Source organism: Euphorbia lathyris, chromosome 8 (assembly GCF_963576675.1).
Source record: "Euphorbia lathyris chromosome 8, ddEupLath1.1, whole genome shotgun sequence".
Lineage (NCBI taxonomy): Eukaryota > Viridiplantae > Streptophyta > Magnoliopsida > Malpighiales > Euphorbiaceae > Euphorbia > Euphorbia lathyris.
Window position 1 is genome coordinate 24461887 of NC_088917.1, and position 17734 is coordinate 24479620.

General features: G+C 34.7%; 1 protein-coding gene across 1 annotated transcript; it reads left to right on the plus strand.

The window, feature by feature from the left end:
• Window positions 1-5518: 5518 nt before the first annotated feature.
• LOC136203460 (phosphatidylglycerophosphate phosphatase PTPMT2) lies at window positions 5519-8364 on the plus strand. Its single transcript, XM_065994620.1, has 6 exons — window positions 5519-5924; window positions 6248-6370; window positions 6956-7049; window positions 7125-7207; window positions 7369-7458; window positions 7804-8364. Exons 1-6 carry the CDS (start codon window positions 5724-5726, stop codon window positions 8062-8064), a joined length of 852 nt encoding a protein of 283 aa, XP_065850692.1. The 5' UTR covers window positions 5519-5723; the 3' UTR covers window positions 8065-8364.
• Window positions 8365-17734: the final 9370 nt, after the last annotated feature.

A 17734-nucleotide genomic window follows, 5' to 3' on the forward strand; every position in this document is an offset into this window, starting at 1 on the left:
CAATCTCAATTTCTTCGTTGATATCCAAATCATAACTCTCAACTTTCATTTTGTTCAAAACGATTTCCTATAACCTCAATTTTCTCACTCGAAATCACCCCATTGCCATTTGATTTTTCTTACATCGGATAACTCGTGTATTCAAATTTTAAAATGATTCCGACACGTCCAATTTCTCCAATTCGACAAATTCCAATCTGATTATTCTAGAAGTCCATTTAGCTTAGATAAACATTAGCCACTCCTCAATTCGAGCCAGTTGTGTCCAAATTAATCATTACTATAGCTTCAAGTTATTTTTCATTATTACGAGCCATTCTCTTGTTGCAAACCATTTCCATACTTTTTTCAAAAGCAATCCGTGATTCTAAAGTACCAATTATCTCAGAACCAAGCTTTTGGTATTTATTTGATCTGAATCAAATTTAATCCCATCAAACAACTGTTCTGAACAACTGTTTTGATCTCAAACCATTCATCGGTCACGAGGTCAAGTTTGTTATTATTTATTTTTGTACAATTATCTCCAATAATTTCGGCGTACATATTGCTTTGTAATTTTCCTGCTTTATTTCTCACATCTTCAAAAAAAAAAAAAAGGGGTTCAAAAATACATTCTTTTGTGTACAAATTTTCAATTCTAGTCAATTTATACACAAAAGAGGGGGGCAATTGTTGGCCCAAAATAAAATATATTTTATTTTCATGTATATAGAAAGCTTGGGTTTAATTTTAGGATATAGTTTACATTTTATCTAGAAAATAATAAAAATAAAAAGTATACATTAATAAATTCACTCCAAATACGCGAGGCGTATATTTTTATATGCGGGGCGTATACCACTTCCGAAGACGTTCAGCTTCAGAGACTCAACTACGCGGGGCGTAGTTGCCGATACGCAGGGCGTCCTTCATTTTACGCGGGGCGTACTTGCTTACGCGGGACGTACTCGCCAATACGCCACGCGTAAGACGCATCCGCAGAGTGTTCCAAGATCAGAAGCTCCAATACGCAGGGCGTATCCACCAACACGCAGGGCGTACCCCTTCACGCGAGACGTGACACAAGAGATGCCACGCGTATGCACTATCAACAAAACGCGCCAACTCTAGAAGCTGCACTACGCGGGGCTTAGTCGGACATACACGGGGCGTCAACTCTCTCTCGTCAGCAGTTGGAATTGGTCAATGGAAGTTAATGGAAGTTGAGGTAGTGGGATGATGTGGCATTGGTAGTTGGAGGAAGTTGAGGAAGTTAAGGAGTTAGTTAAGTTAGTTGGTCACTAATTACCAAAATACCACTCACTAATTACCAAAATGCCACTCCAAAATACTATAAATAGACCCCCTCCCCTTCATAAAAAAACACACTCAACACAAACACAAATCCCTTTCTAAAGGTCCCTTCCAATTCTCTCTAGTTCTTAGCTCCTAAGTTCTTTAAGTTCTTCAAAGTTCTTCTTTTCGTTCTTCGCTTTTTCTTAGCTTCGATTCCCTTTTTAGCTCTCTTTAGCTTCAATTCAAGTTCCAATAGTCTTTCTTTCAAGTTTCTCAATTCAATTTAGCATTCCTAAGCTGTTACTCTGCTCAAATTTCAATTAGAATTCCATTTTCCAAAGTAATTTTCCAGATTCGCCCAATCATTTTCAAAGCCTGTTTTCGTCTATTTAAAATAATTTTTTGCTTTCAATCCCTTCGACAAAGTTGTTCCTGACGCCCTGAATTTCAATCTAGCCTTTTGATTCACTCAATTCCGTGTCCAGAAACTCCATTTACAAATTAATCTTTGCACCCCAAATTCTTTTAGCTATTCTGTCCAGAATTTTCCAGATTCGTCCAGTCATTTTCAAAGCCAGATTCCGTCCATTTAGAATCCGTTTTAGCCTTCGATCCCTTATACAAAACTGTTCCTTACTTCCTGAAGTTAAATCTAGCCTACTTAATCGTCCAATTCTGTGTTCGTAAGCACCCAAACGAGCCTCCCGAAGTTAAGGTCTAAATCTGCTCCATTTGCCTACCAACGTTTTGCCATTGCACCAAGCACATACCGTACGGGCCCGACCGATTGCAGCTCTCCAAGGACCTCACGCCGACGCCAAAATTCAACATCAATCCGAGATAGCTATTGTGGCTCCGAGTTTGTTGTTGAATTCCAATTTTTATTTTAATTGCATTTCAATTCCTCGTATTTGATTTGTTTTTCCAATTCAATTGAATTAGCTATATGTTTAGTATAGAAGTACTTCAATTGTAATTCATTTCCAATTTCATGTTTCAAACACTTATTCAACCAATAAAATACCGATTTTTCACCAAATCTTGTGTCAATTTCGCTTCCTTTATTTTCTCGTCTTCAATTTACCCGCATTAGCTTAAATAAAAACAATTTATCTCGCAAAGTTTCTATAACGGCGCGAGAGACCCAAGAGGGACTTTTTCAATCCTTGCGTCCCTCGCCAATCGTTTCGATTAGATTTCAAGTTTTGGCGCGCAATTCCATAAACTTAACCGTCTTTAATATTTTGAGAAATAATTTCTCTGGCACGCCCGCACCCTAACCACACGTGACAAGGTTGAAATTAACATATTCGCAAAATATCGCTAACAACTTCAAAGGATCGCAAGGCTGAACGAAGTCGACCAAAGTAGGAAAAACTTCCCAAAATTCGTAAAAAAAAAAAGATTACTTCTCTCAAGATCTCAACTCAAGAGAAATGGAAGGGGGAAAAATATTGGAAGGGAAAAAGACTTCGAAGATGGCTCGCCATCAAAGATATGTGAAGTTCATGATTCAAAATTCCCCAACATATGAAATAACTTTCATTGAGTTAACTGAGAAAGTTTGGTTAATCCAATGGTGAAAAAAAACAAAGTAATGGTTACTTTGTCAAAAATAATGTAACCATAGCTTGCACCTAATATTTTTTGGATAGAAGTTGGGACGATACAGTAGCAATGATCCTGGAATCCTAACTAGGTTAGCACTCCAAGAGCACGCACTGAAAACCCGATATTATTAAAAAAATAAAAAAATGTAACATAGGGAGGGAAACGGAAAAACGAAGTAAAAAATATCAAAAAACAAAACAAAAAAAAAAACAAAAAACAAACAAACAAATAAATCAGTGAAATCTAAAGTGACCAACATTACAGATATCATCAAAAATCAGTGAGTGGCAGAATTGCGGAGCCGATTGCCACCACGTAATGCCGGAGGAGGAGACGCCGAAGCGGGCTAAAGCATCAACAACCCGATTTCCTTCTATGTATATGTGGGTAATTACGACGGACATCTGCGAGCACTGTTGTAGACATTTCAACCAGTCTTGATGGACAAACCAAGGAACGTTGGTAGAATGTGATTTTAATTTATTGACCACTAATAAGGAGTCTGATTCAATCCAAAGCCTGTGCCAGTTCTTCTCCCAAGTTAGGTCAACTGCAAAAATTACCGTCTTCAGCTCAGCAATATAAGCATGAGAGGAAGCAATTGGGAATGCAAAACACCATTTGGAAAACCCTCTAGACGAGCGGAATACTCCACCGGCGCTAGAAGCCCCCGGGGAGACCAGCGCAGATCCGTCAACATTAACCTTCAACCAATAAGGCGGTGGGGGAATCAATTTTACCGAGATGATGTTAGGTGCCCGAGGGGATCTGATCGGGACTTGAAGACGAGCCAGGATCACCGCGTCACGCTGGGAGAGACAACAGTCCGAACTACCAGATCGAGCCTCACGAATTAGCAGCCGAATCGAACGAATTGCAACTGAAATAGATGGCAATAAATCATTGAACAAAGCTTCTTTTCTGATCTTCCAAATGAGCCAGACACATGAGACGACCGTTGAGCTCCAATGAGTAGCTACCTGCATCTCAAACGACATGCCACGAAGATTATCAAAAAAGGAGACAAAAGAAGGAAAGTCGACAAACTATTGGACACCTTTGACATATGTATTATATTAAAATAACATGTTTATAATACTCCATCTGTTTTATATTACATTTCTTTCTATATATATATTTTTTTTTGTTTCGTATTATATGTCATATTATATGATCAATACACATTAAATCATATTCTGTATGCTATAAAACATGGATTTACCGAGATTAATTAAAATAATTGACTTAGTATATAATAAATAAATAATAAAATTAATAAATAAGCAACAACAAAATCTTTTTTCTAATATTTTTTTCTAACTCTTCAAAACAAACATCTTATATGAAATAGAGGGAGTGTTTTTTTTGTCCGAAATAAATTATTTTATTATTATAGTCTACAAAAAAAACATTAAAATTGGATACATTATTGAAAAATGGATTATTTTACTCTTTAATCTGCCGTTGGACTAAAATATTTTCTTTCTGTGAAGTGTGACAATAAAATATCTACTCTTATACAATTATTGAAATAAATATTAAAAATAAAGCTAATTTAAGCCGTTAAATATCTTAAATTGTTTTACTTTATTTGGAAAATAGATGACCAAGTTTGGAATTGAATAATTTATAATTGGATAAACTATAACTTTTTTTTTTTGGTAAATTACACCCATGGCAATCTAAACTTTATCCGTTTTAATATTGTGCCACCAAACTTCAATTCTTAACAGTATGACTACTAAACTTTACACTTTTTAATACAGTGACCACTCAATATTAACCAAGTCCTCAAAATGACTGTTAACAACCTCAAAATGAGAATATTTAAGAATTAAAGTTGTTCAGAATGACATTTAGAGCATCACCAACAGCCTCTTAAATTGGCTCTTAAATTAAAATTTGAGGAGGGAGAATAAAAATTTAGCTCCAAGAGCCTCTTAGTGGCTACTCAAATCACTAAAAGTCTCTCAATCCTCTCTATTAATAGAGAGTCTCTCTCCACCTCTTAGTGTCTCTTAAATTCATTTTTTATTAATAATTTATTATTAAAGAGTCTCTCTCCTTTCACTATTGACAAATGTAATAATCATTGATAATTTTAATTATAAAATAATAAATAAGGAGTGGATATAAATAGTATTGTTGGAGATAATATATCTTAACCACTCTTCAATCAATAAGAGCGAGTGCACTAAGAGTCTCTTGGAGATGCTCTTACTATGAAACCATATTTTTTATTTTCCAAAAACACCTTTTTTGAGCTTTCTCTCTCTAAAATTTCACTCTCTCCTAACTAAACAACACCCAAATGATCTCAAAACGAAAATTTTCAACACTTAAAGTTCCTTAGAATATTATTAACTACTTCGATTTTTTTTATTTTCAGACTGTCATCGGTCATTTTGAGGCGAAGAGTTGCCACCGATATTAAAAGCTGTAAAGTTTAGTGGCTATGCTATTAAGAATTGAAGTTCAATGGCTACAATATTAAATGGGTAAAGTTCAGTGGCCATGGATGTAATTTACCTTTTTTTTTTTCAAATAAATTTTGTTTCAAAATTCATTTTCCTTCGCACTTCACAACATTTGTTATTCCGTATTTCGCGCACCATAACTTTTTCCCGGGATAAAGTCGCGCCCTCAATCTATCAAACCAGTCCCTATCATTTCCTATGTTTACATTTCTTACCCATGAAAAGTCTCCATTTCACTCCTCTCCATGTATCAGTATCCTTATCTTACAATCCAGCACAGAATAAAGTCAGATTTACTTCCCTTTAAGTTCATGAATTTTGATTCTGTTCGGTGAATGGTCGGCGTTAGTGTGTGTGATGAAGATCGAAGAACTAGAGGATGTGGAGGGCAATCGACATCAAATCCATAACTTTGACTCGTTGCAGATGGTGAAGGTGGATGCCAAAAAAGTGCTTGTAGGAGCTGGTGCTCGGATCTTGTTTTACCCGACCCTTTTGTATAATGTATTTAGGAACAAAATTCAACCTGAATTCAGATGGTGGGACGAAGTTGATCAGGTTCGATTTCTTTTCTTAATTGATGAATATATCTATTTTGGATTTCTGTTTAATTGGATTTGTTGGATTGCTTAGAAAGTTCAAGTAATCATGTAGTGAATTCCACTGAATTGGAAAGAAATTTGTGTTTGAATTGGATATGATGATGAACATTTAATTTCTGTATAATTTGTTGAAACTCAGTGTTCAAATTATGGTGTCGTTGGTATAAACTCGAAATACTAATTTGTTTAACTTCACTGTTGTTATATTCATTCCCTAATCAATTGGTTATTTGTAATTTGTAAATATGAAATAATCTGTTAATCATTTGTGTTTTGCAGTATCTTTTGCTGGGTGCGGTTCCATTCCCAAAAGATGTTCCTCGGTTGAAACACCTTGGTGTTGGTGGTGTTATTACCCTCAATGAACCTTACGAAACTTTGGTTCCGTCTTCCTTGTATCTTGTGGGTTATTTTTTATGCTTATGGCTCTTCAGGTTGCATTTTAAGCTAGATTTTGAATTTTTAGCTGAGTTGCCATCTTCCTAATCTAATATGAACTATATCTGTGATAAGTGAAGCTAGAATAAATAAATTTCCTCTTTTTGATTAGTTACCTACAACTTAATTCTCGATTTTTTCCGGTTAATGTATGTTTCTCTGTACTTGAATTTGATGTTGGTCTATTTGAACTATGCATAATCTAAAACAACGGAAGTTTGTGTTTTTTCTGTTCAATTTCTTATTTTGTGGCTGTCTTGTTTAAAATTTGTGTAAAAAGACTAGCTGGCTATGTTGCAAGGAAAGGAAACGGATACTGGAAAACATTATTTCTAAGAAAAATTAGCTAGGAAACGGTAATGGAAATGGAAAAGAAATGGAAAGGGACACGAAAACGCGGAAACACTAATGAAGAAGAGTTTCCGTGCGACATAGCTACCTGGTATTAAGTTGGATGAGGAAAATGTTTAATGTTAATATCCTAATTAGTTTCAGATAGAGGCTTAGTTGAACTTATTGGTTATGCTTTTTGTTTCTATGGTTTTGCAGGCCCATGGCATTGAACATCTTGTAATTCCCACAAGAGATTATCTCTTTGCTCCTTCTTTTGTAGATATTGGTCGAGCTGTGGACTTCATCCATAGTGGGTAAACACACTTTGATCTATTCATTTGTCGTATTGACTCGAAGATTAATTGTGTTTTCGTTCTTATCATAGAGAATGCATCCTATGGTAGAACTACCTATGTTCATTGTAAAGCCGGACGGGCTAGAAGTACAACTATTGTTCTCTGTTATTTGGTATGTTCTATCCTTATAAAGCACTTAAAGCAGGTGGTTCATAAGCTTCAAGTTCTTTCAGTAATGAAATTTTTATAGTTTGAAAGTCTCCTTATCCATCTTGACACTGTCTGGTTGATGACATAAGACATTATTAAGTTTTATTTTCATTACATTTGCAGGTAGAGTATAAGAACATGACACCCGTGGCTGCTCTCGAACATGTACGGTCCAGAAGACCTCGGGTGTTGCTTGCTCCATCTCAGTGGAAGGTAAATAATAAGATTTCCTAGCTATTAAATGTGAACTACTGTATTTGGATTTCTGCAAGCTTGTTAGTTCCTCTTCCTTCTGTACAAGGATTGAGGTAAAGAAATAGATTCCTTGCAAACTTTAATTGTAGAGTATAGTTGTGCCTGAGGTATCACTAGCCTAAGAAACAATTAGTTCTTGCTTTACTCGGTATGTCAACATACTATTGTAGATAAGATTGTTTTACCTTATGACAAGATAATACATGTCAATGCAATTGTTTTTCATGGGGTTTCTTTGAGGACTTCGGTTACAATCTTTTTCTTCTTATTTAAAACTTGTTTGTTGGCAATAATAATAAGCAGGCAGTGCAAGAATACAGTAGGCGCCGACCACTGGCTACTGCAAATTCTCCCTCAAGGGATGCAGTTCTGATAACAAAAGCGGATCTTGAAGGATATGGCAGTGCAAGCGAGGACGATTCCATTGGGAAAGAACTGTCAATTGTCCCTAAAATGAAGGCTAGTCTCATGATGGCTAGACTGTCCTGTCTTTTTGCATCCTTGAAAGTCTCTGGTGGTTGTGGATCTGTTACGAGCCAGATGGCCGAAGCACGTGCTTGCTGAGTCCCTGGCTTGAATCCTCCATGAAATGAAATGTTGTCTTTTGAGGTGGTGTTGTTGTACAGAAAAGCATCATGAATTAAGTTTTGAAGTTTCATGTTTATATATGAGAAGTGAACTAGAAGGAGAGATGTACATAGACAGCAGTAGCAACTGTTGATAAATAACCCCAGCATTTCAGTTCTTTCCTACTTTCTTTCTATTTTTATATAGTAATTTGTGCTTAATACACTTCTTTTCTGTAGAAGTAACTATGGATTGAGGAGGTTATTGTCATTTGAGCGTTGACACTGTTCTTTCAAACAGTAACCCATCGAAAGATTTACCGACAAGAGTTTTTGCTTATGGCTTAATTTTATAATTTACATGGAGTTCATAGAAAGAGCTTATGAATTCAATTCTCATTAAATATTCACCTAAAAAAATGAAAAGTTTTTAACTATGTGTTTGGCTCTTTTGTGAAAAATGCGGGCGTGCTAAAGAATTATAATATTCTCGAACTGTGAAATTAAACTGAGTATGCTTATGGACAAGTCGAAGATGTGGGATTTCGTGTTAGCACAAGATGAGTTTGTTTATAATGGGGTCGTAAGCTCTACCATGGGGAAGACGCCCTTTGAAGTTGCGTACACCAAGGTCTCGAACTATATTCTTGATATTGGGAATATCCCGAAGGGAGAGAAGAAGAGCATAGCAGTCCAAAACTTGGCCTATGACTATCACCAAATGCACCAAGAGGTGAAATAAAGCATTGAGGAGCGGAATAATAAGCTAAAGGCTAAAGTTGATGAACTCCAGAAGAGACCTCCGATTTGTATTCGGGGATGTAGTAATGGTGCACTTAAGCAAGGAGAGACTTGCTTGCTAGCGCCTCAAGTAGCAAACTCAAGCCACGGAAGTATGACCCCTACAAGGTAACTAAGAAGGTGACTGCAAACGCCTATCACATAGCCCTTCCCAATTGGCTCGACAAGATGTCGACTTCTTTCAATATGCGGGATCTAACTCCATAGAAGCCGGATGGTCGAATTTATCAAGAACGTGTCGGAGTCCAACTCCTTTAAAGAAGGGGAGAATGATGCGGACATCTCAAATTTGAAGTCGAGGCAAGAGGGGGAAATTCTCACACGGCGTGTGCCATCAGCTACACGGCGTGTGAGACAAGAGATGTATAAAGATTGTGGAGATTTTTTCCGATACGACGTGTCACCAGGGGAATACATCGTGTGGGCTAGTTGCTGAGCCCTTGGAATTCAAATTCATAATTCATACGACGTGTGCCTATTCCCACACGTCGTGTGAACTTATTGAATGGGAGTGTGGTTCAATGCTTCGACGAACCTGACGGTCAGAGAACCAAGACTGCACGATATGTCACAACACCCACACGCCGTGTGGGGTGACTTACTTGACAAGTAGAGTAAGGGGACAAGGTTGCCAGAATTTCTGTTACCGTCTTATTTATTGTTTTGCCATTGACTGAAATTACTGTATTGCCATTTAAGATTATTAACCTTTATGTCGTTTAACCACTATATCCCATCCTACCCATATCCTTTCGTTTGTATTATGTAACCCTAGCTAAGGTGTTTAACTCTTTTTACACGAGGGAGGTATTTAAACCCATTTGTTTGCAAGGATTGTCAACTTTTATGAATCATTTATCAAAATACTCCATTAGAGCAAGGTTTTCTTACCTTTGGGATTAACTCCTTCAAGTTCAAGCTTGAGAAGAAATATCTTTGTTGATTTAGAATTAAAATCAACTAGTTTGTTAGTAATCCTTATCATCTTCAAAAGATGACCAACACTAAGCAAATTATTTTTTAGAGGAGGAGCAATAGACTTTCAGACATTCTTTCAATTCTTTCTTGATTTGTTTTAAACTCTAACTCTTCAACACCACTAACTTTGTATGCTTTTCCATCTCATACCTTTACTTCTCCATAATTAGATTCAAATAACTTTGAAGATAAATTTTTGTAGTTGTCATATGTTTGCTAGAACCAAACATCTTCACAATCTCCACCATAAGTTACGAGCAATAACGTGTCTTGACTTTGCTCTTGATTTTTCTGCACCATATTAGCTTTATGTTTTACTTCTTCCTTGTGCCATCATTCATACGTCAAGTGACAAGGTTTGTGGAAACTATAGCATTCAAAATAGCCATGATCCCTTCCTCTTTGATTTCCATTTTTACATCCTCTTTGTGAACCTCTAAAATTATGACTTTGATTTGCTTCATTCCTTCTATTCCCATTGGTTGCATGATAACCTCTTTTATAAGCATTTGAACATTTTCCTCTGAAATTTCCTCCTTTTCCACGACCATGATTTCTATCTCTTTGGTTTTTTTAAAATCTTCATTTTTCTCATTTAGAGACAACTTTGACTGGAGTTCTTGATCCAAAACTAACAACTTTAACTGGAGTTCTTGATCCAAAACTACTTCCTTCTTCTTCTTCTTGTTTAATCTTTCTTCATGAGCTTGCAACGACCCTGTGAGTTCATCAATAGTCATGGCATTCAAATCCTTAGATTCTTCAATGGCTACCACAATATAGTCAAATACAAAACCAAAAAATTGGAGGATGTTTACAATGAAACGAATATCATCCATAGATTCAACATTCATTTTAAATGGTTCAATATAGACAATACCTGCAAACAATAATCAGAAACAGATTCTGTTCAATTTTATGCAAACTCTCCATAAAAAGTTTGTAACTGAACCCTTTTTTACCTTTTCATATCCTTTGAAAGAATTTTCCGAAATTGCTTATGCTTGAAGTGACGTAAGCTATTTTCTCCCAAGTTGCTTCATGTGATTGTACTCTTTGGTATATCCAAATCAAAGCTTGCTGGGTTTTCTTCCTTGATTTTCCTAGACTCTCCTTTCGAACTTGTGCTAATCTTTCCTTATTTTCATCTTCAACTTCAGTATACCCTTTTTCAACTATTTCTCATTCTTCTTGAGATCCAAGAAAAACCTTTATTTGGATACTTCATTTACCATAATTTTCTTTGCTTAATTGAGGGAAACAAGAGAGAGGAATAGAGTTGTCCATTCTGATCGAACAAAGCTCTGATACCAATTCGTTAAAGATAAACTGAATTTTGGAGAATAACCAAAGGATAACTAAGGAGAAAAATGGACTATTTCTGATTAGTATTTTCCATAATACTTAATGGAATTACAATGCAAATATTTATAGTCTAATATGACTCTAGTACATGACTCTTCATTAAACAGTATGCCTCTTTATTAAACATAACGACTCTTCACAAACACACACAATATCTTATTCATTATGACCTTTCATTAAATAACACGACTCTTCCATATAATTATGTCCAAAGTCAATTTAATTTGCCAATAGATTGTTATGCGTACGGTTTTAGGCAAATCACCTACGAATTTTCCGTTGGTCATACTAAATTTTATTGTACTAGTGTTTGTTGTATCTCTTCATTAAGATTCTATTCTATATACTCTTTGTATATTCAATAATAATCACGTTTTGTCCAATTATTTCAATATGTATATAAACAATGTAGTAAATTAAAAGAAATAAAGCAGACCCATTTAATGAAATTACAAGTATATTTATTATATAGATGGTATATTTGGGGATAATTTAGGTGGGGGTATCCAATAATTAGTAATATTCTTCACAATTTGACACAAAGATACCTATAAATAATTAGCTATTAAACTCAAGGAATACATTCTACACACAAGATATACGAGCTCAGTACCAACCTTTTCTTTTATAATTTGCTCTAAAATACAATTTTTTTATATATTATAAAAGAATTACGAATCAATTGGAAAAGAGAGAGGTACAAGAGGAGAAATCTTAGGTAATTTTAGGCAATTTAGACACATGATTCTGTTACAAATTCTACATAAAAGAAAACCAACTTAAAATAAATGGAATATGTGTCTTCAAATTACTTAAACACAAAATTTAATCAAATATTAATGTAGCATTTAAATAATTCTAATAAAATCGAATAAAAAGTGATTTAAATCAAAAGTTTAAATTGATAGTGATATTTAATAATAGTTTTTATTATAATTTTTGATATATTTTTCTACGTGAATGTTTTGGGATTTGAAATGCAGACAATATAAGCTCATATTATTATGGGTCTAATACATAAATAACCCCTGAACTTATCCAAATGTTGCAAGTGCTCCTTCAAATTTTCAATTGTAACAACTTATCTCTTAAACTTGTCCAATTATAAAACATAATCCCAAATTGAATTTTTTTTACCCCGTAAGCAACCGTAAAAACGTTTCTTCAGATTCGTATCACGCCAAAGATTTGATTATCACACTCCACGAGCGTTGCAGCTTTTGTATTTCACGTGTTTCTTCAATTGCAGTCCATGCCATTTAGGGTTATGTTTTACAATTGGACAAGTTTGAGAGGTTATGTTTTACAATTGGATAAGTTTGAGAGGTAAATTGTTACAATTGAAAGTTCGGGGAGACAGTTGCAATATTTGAACAAGTTCATGTGATTATTTGTATATTAGACCTATTATTATGAGTTAAAAAATTTCATAAATTATTAAAATTGTAAGGATTCGAACTTTCGACCTCTTAACCTTAAAAGCTTATGATATATTAAGCCTACTAATAAATTTTATTATAATCTCTCATAATACTCCAAAATAGCATAAAAAGTAGGATTTGGGCATGTTGTGATATTCGTGGTTGCACTAGCAGTAGAGAATTGTTTTTGCAACTTCTTTATAGGACCAAATAAGCAAGTCAGAATTCTCTTTTACTATATTTCCTTTTTAAAGCACTCAATTATCTAAATCTACCATAAAGTGAATGAAATTGAATATCAACTTTTTAGGTTCAACAAGACATTTCATTCCCCACTTCTTTATATATATATTTAAAAAGGAAGGAATAAAAATAAGAATTAATTTCTTTTTATTATTATTGCATGTGGAAAGAGAAATTAATTCTACTCCCCCACTTCCCCTCTAGGATTTTATTTTAGCAAACATATTACTTCTTTCTTTCGTTTCATAAATTCATACTAATATGTCTTTCTAGAGATTTGTGTTTATTTCATAATACATGTCATTTTTATATTGTCAATATATATTAAATCATTTTTTTTTCTACTATAAAACTTGGGTTTATGATGAGTGATTAGAATACTTATTATAAAATAAATAAATAATAGAATCAATAAATAAGGAACAACCAAGTTTTTTTTTTAATATTCTTAATTTTTGTACAACTCTCTAGATTGACATGTAATATGAAACATATGGAGTAATTTCTTTGCATCATATTATATTAACACATTCTCACGTATGAATGCTTCTTGAAATTGAAGTCAGTATAACATAGCTAGACCTTATCATATATTAAAAATCACATTTACGATGAAATTTTCAGATTTGAACCACCAATCAGTTGATCTAAAAGACTCTCATAGTATGTTAAGAAATTATTTATCTAAAAGCTTAACGTGATAGATAAAACCTAATAATAACTTTTATTATGACATCTGACACATCCTTACACATAAATTCTTTTGAGCTTGAAGCTTTTACAATTATAAGAATGAAACACGAATGAATAATTGAATTTTTCCAACTTTCTCACTGAATCAAAACTGAGAGGAATGTTACATATCTACACAACTATAAGTAACATATGCTAGCTAAGAGAGAGAAGATTATAACTTGTATATGCTTTAACTAGTGAAAATAACAGAAAATGTAAAAGATACAATGCCTCGTGATGACGCTAATGGTTTACATGCATGTTCTGATGGTATATTTCTTCTAGAAGAACATTAGCTAGGTTGAAAGTTGTTAATGGAAGTTGTTTTCAACTAGTTTCAACTGATTTCACCTACTCAATAGTAGTTAATAATTATTACCCCATTTTAAACTTGGCTAGAAAGGGATTAAATATTCAAAGTTTGGAAAGGATTAGGAACTTCAACTATGGAGAATGTTGTGCCTTTGTGAAGAGATCAGTAAGTTGTAAAGCATAAGGAATTGGCATAAGAAAAATTACACCAGATTGGACTCTTTCTTTAATAACATGACAATCAATGTCAACGTGCTTAGGTTTTCAAGATAACACATGGTTTTGAGCAATATGAACTGCTGAGGCATTGTCTAAAAAAAAGCAAGGCTCGAACAGGTTGAGTAAGATTCAGATCCCTTAAGATAATCAATAAACTAATGAAGTTCACAAAAGGTGGAAGCCATCACTTTGTATTCAGGTTCAAAGGAAGAACAAGACATTGTGTTTTTCTTTTTGAATGCTAGTAAATGAGTGAGGTTCCAAACAAGACTACATACCTATTATGGATTTTCTAGACTTAGGGAAAGATGCCCAGTTAGAGTTAAAAGAATCTTGAAGCTATTAATGGGTGATATACATAGGTGTTCGGAGAGGCAACTAACAATGTAAGATACCTCTAAACTTGTCTCGGTGATATACAACATTCTCCTAATGTTTATACGATATGTTGTGTTTTCATTTAGTGGGATTGCATTTGGAGTAGGTTTGAAATTTGGTATTGCTGGTGTGGAGATAGCTTTGCACCCTAAGAAATTACGGTCACTTAATAGTTTTATCATGTACTTCCTCTCACATATTTGGATCCCTTTTTTGGTCCTTACAAATTCGAACCCCAAGAGGTAATGCAGTGGCTCTAAATCTTTGATGTTGAATATATGATATGATGATTTTCTGCCACCATGATATATCATCTATGTACATAAGTAACTAGAGAAACGAAGATACCTCCTCTTAGTTTGGTAAATATTGATCTCAATGAGCTTGTATAAACCCGTCATATTTTATTGCATTTGTTAAATTGATATTCCACTGTCTTCTTGCATGTCTTAGTCGATAAAGAGATTTCTTAAGTTCGCATACTTGATTAGGTTGAGATGTTTGAATACCTAGAGGAAGATTCATGTAAACTTCTTTTATCTAGATCTTCATGTAAAAAACCATTGTAGATATCCACCTATTCATCATTTCAATGCTTTGGTGCAACAATTATTAAAGAGTGTTCTGATAGTTGTAAATTTTGCTGCAGGTGCAAATGTTGTTGTAAAATCAATCATTTCTTGCTGAGTGAAGCCTTTTGCTACCAATCATGCTTTGAATACTTCCATTTTACTTTTGTTTCAGTTTGTATAACTATTTGTAGCTGATGGGAATTTTTCTTGTAAAAAATTCAACAAATATCCCACATTTTATTTGTTTCTAAAGCCAACAACTCATCATTCATTGCTTGTTCCCAGTTATGATCCTTTAGAGCTTGAGTGTATGATTTTGTTTTGAGTGGCAAGTGATGTTTATTGAGAAGATCTATTTATCAGATAGATTATTATGGTATATATGATTTGAAAATGGATGATGTGTATTGAAGGTGAGTGGTAAAGTAATGCCTTGTGATAAGGAAGAGTAATAGTCTTTGAGGTATATGGGTTTGTGTTTATGTCCTGTTGATTTGGAAGGGAGTGGTAAGGAAATGCCTTATGGTAACATTGTATTTCAAGTTGTGTGTCATTTGGCTCTTCATGATGAGACAAATGATCAACATTTAGTATAAGAGTGATAAGAGGTGGGGTATCTTTATTGTCATGCTCTTGTCTATCTGTAACACCCTGGTCCAATACCACGTAGATATTGTCTGTTCTGGCCAAATCCAACATTTTGGGCCGCACGGCTTTAAAACGCGTCTACATGTATTGGATTCTCATCTTACTAATAAGCCCCAATCACTTCCTCTCCATTTCCAGTGGGATTCAGTTCATTCCTGCCCCCATCGCCATCCCTTAGGGCCGCTCCTTGCTCATGTCTTCTACCTCGGTGCCACCCACTTCGGACCAGGTCGTTACAAGAAATATAAATTTTAGCGAAGCTAGGATTTGAACCTTAGATCCTTGTTTTGTAAAGCCCTAAGGGATATCAACTGTATGGTATTAGTTAGAAAAAAATGAGGCACCGGGTTAGAAGGCCTGAGCAAGGAGGGGCCCTAGGGGATGGCGATGGAGGCAGGAATGAACTGAATCCCACATCAGAAATGGAGAGGGAGTGATCGAGGCTTATTAGTAAGATGTGAATCCAATACATGTAGACGCGTTTTAAAGCCGTGAGGCCCAATGTGTTGGATTTGGGCCAGAGCGGACAATATCTACATGATATTAGGCAGGGTGTTACAATTGGTATCAGAGCCGACTCTCCACATACGATGTGTGGTTCGGGGACGAACCAGGCGGAAGCTGGTGGACCTGTAACGACCCGGTCCGGAGTGGGTGGCACCGGGGTAGAAGGCATGAGCAAGGAGTGGCCCTAAGGGATGGTGATAGGGGCAGGAATGAACTAAATCCCACATCAGAAATGGAGAGAGAGAGTGAGTGGGGCTTATTATTAAGATGTGAATCCAATACATGCAGACGCGTTTTAAAGCTGTGAGACCCAATGTGTTGGATTTGGGTCAGAACGGATAATATCTATATGGTATAGGGCAAGGTGTTACATATGACCTTTGTATTGCAACGCTGCCAGGTTGTATACAAAGAATCTTCTAGATTTGCTGTTGCAATCATACTATCAACAAAGGGAACTTTTTAGATATTATTTCCACCTTCAGTAATTTGGACTACTATGATAATTGGGGACTAGTTAGGGTATGTGAGATGAGAAATAAGATTGGAGTTATATTTGCTAGGAGAAAATATGGAGTACTTGGAGTATCTTCTATTTTTAATGGAATTGTATCATTTGGATTCACATTGATTGAATAATAGAGTTACTAACAATTAATAAGAGAATCAGAAAGCTAAGAGAATAAATCTGATACCATCATAAGAATGAAACATGAATGAATAATTCGATATTTCCAACATGCTTATTAAATTCATAACTGAAAGTTACATATATATACATAACTAGAAGTAATGTATGGAAACTAAGAGAGAAGACTATAATATATACATGCTTTTAGCTATTGAAAATAATAAAAAACGTAAAAGATTCAATGGCTTATGATGACGCTAATGATTGGCTTGAATGATGTAATGGTTGCCTATAGTATTATTGGTTGCTCCAACACTAGAAAAGATTGATGACATGGTAGTTGATTTTCTAGCATCAGCTGAGTTGGAAGCTGTTGATGGCAGTTATTTGTTTTCAACTAGTTTCAGTTGATTTCATCTACACAAACAGTTAATAATTATTATAAAACATAGACTCGTCTTATGATATGTTAAAATTTCATTAACAAATAGAATTCTCAGTATTAAAACTTTTGACCCCTTGGTTTAAGAAGCTTTGAAATCGTATCAAGAAGCCATTTAATTTTAAAAAGGTCAAACTCATTCCAAAAGGTACTTTAAAGAGAAAGAATTGTCTCACACATATAAAAGTCATATAGCTCTCTAATAAAGTAATATGAGATGTTTAACACACTCACTAACGCGCAATTTATTAGGTGCGTGACACTAGTATTAGCGGGAGGGCCCATCATTGAATCAGGGGAGTATGAGGAAGGTGTACAAAGAGCTCTCCTGCATAAGTCTCCCAAATTTAAAGAGCCCAATATTAAATAATATATAACTAAATTAATTTTATTATTTAGTATGTCAAAAATTAAGT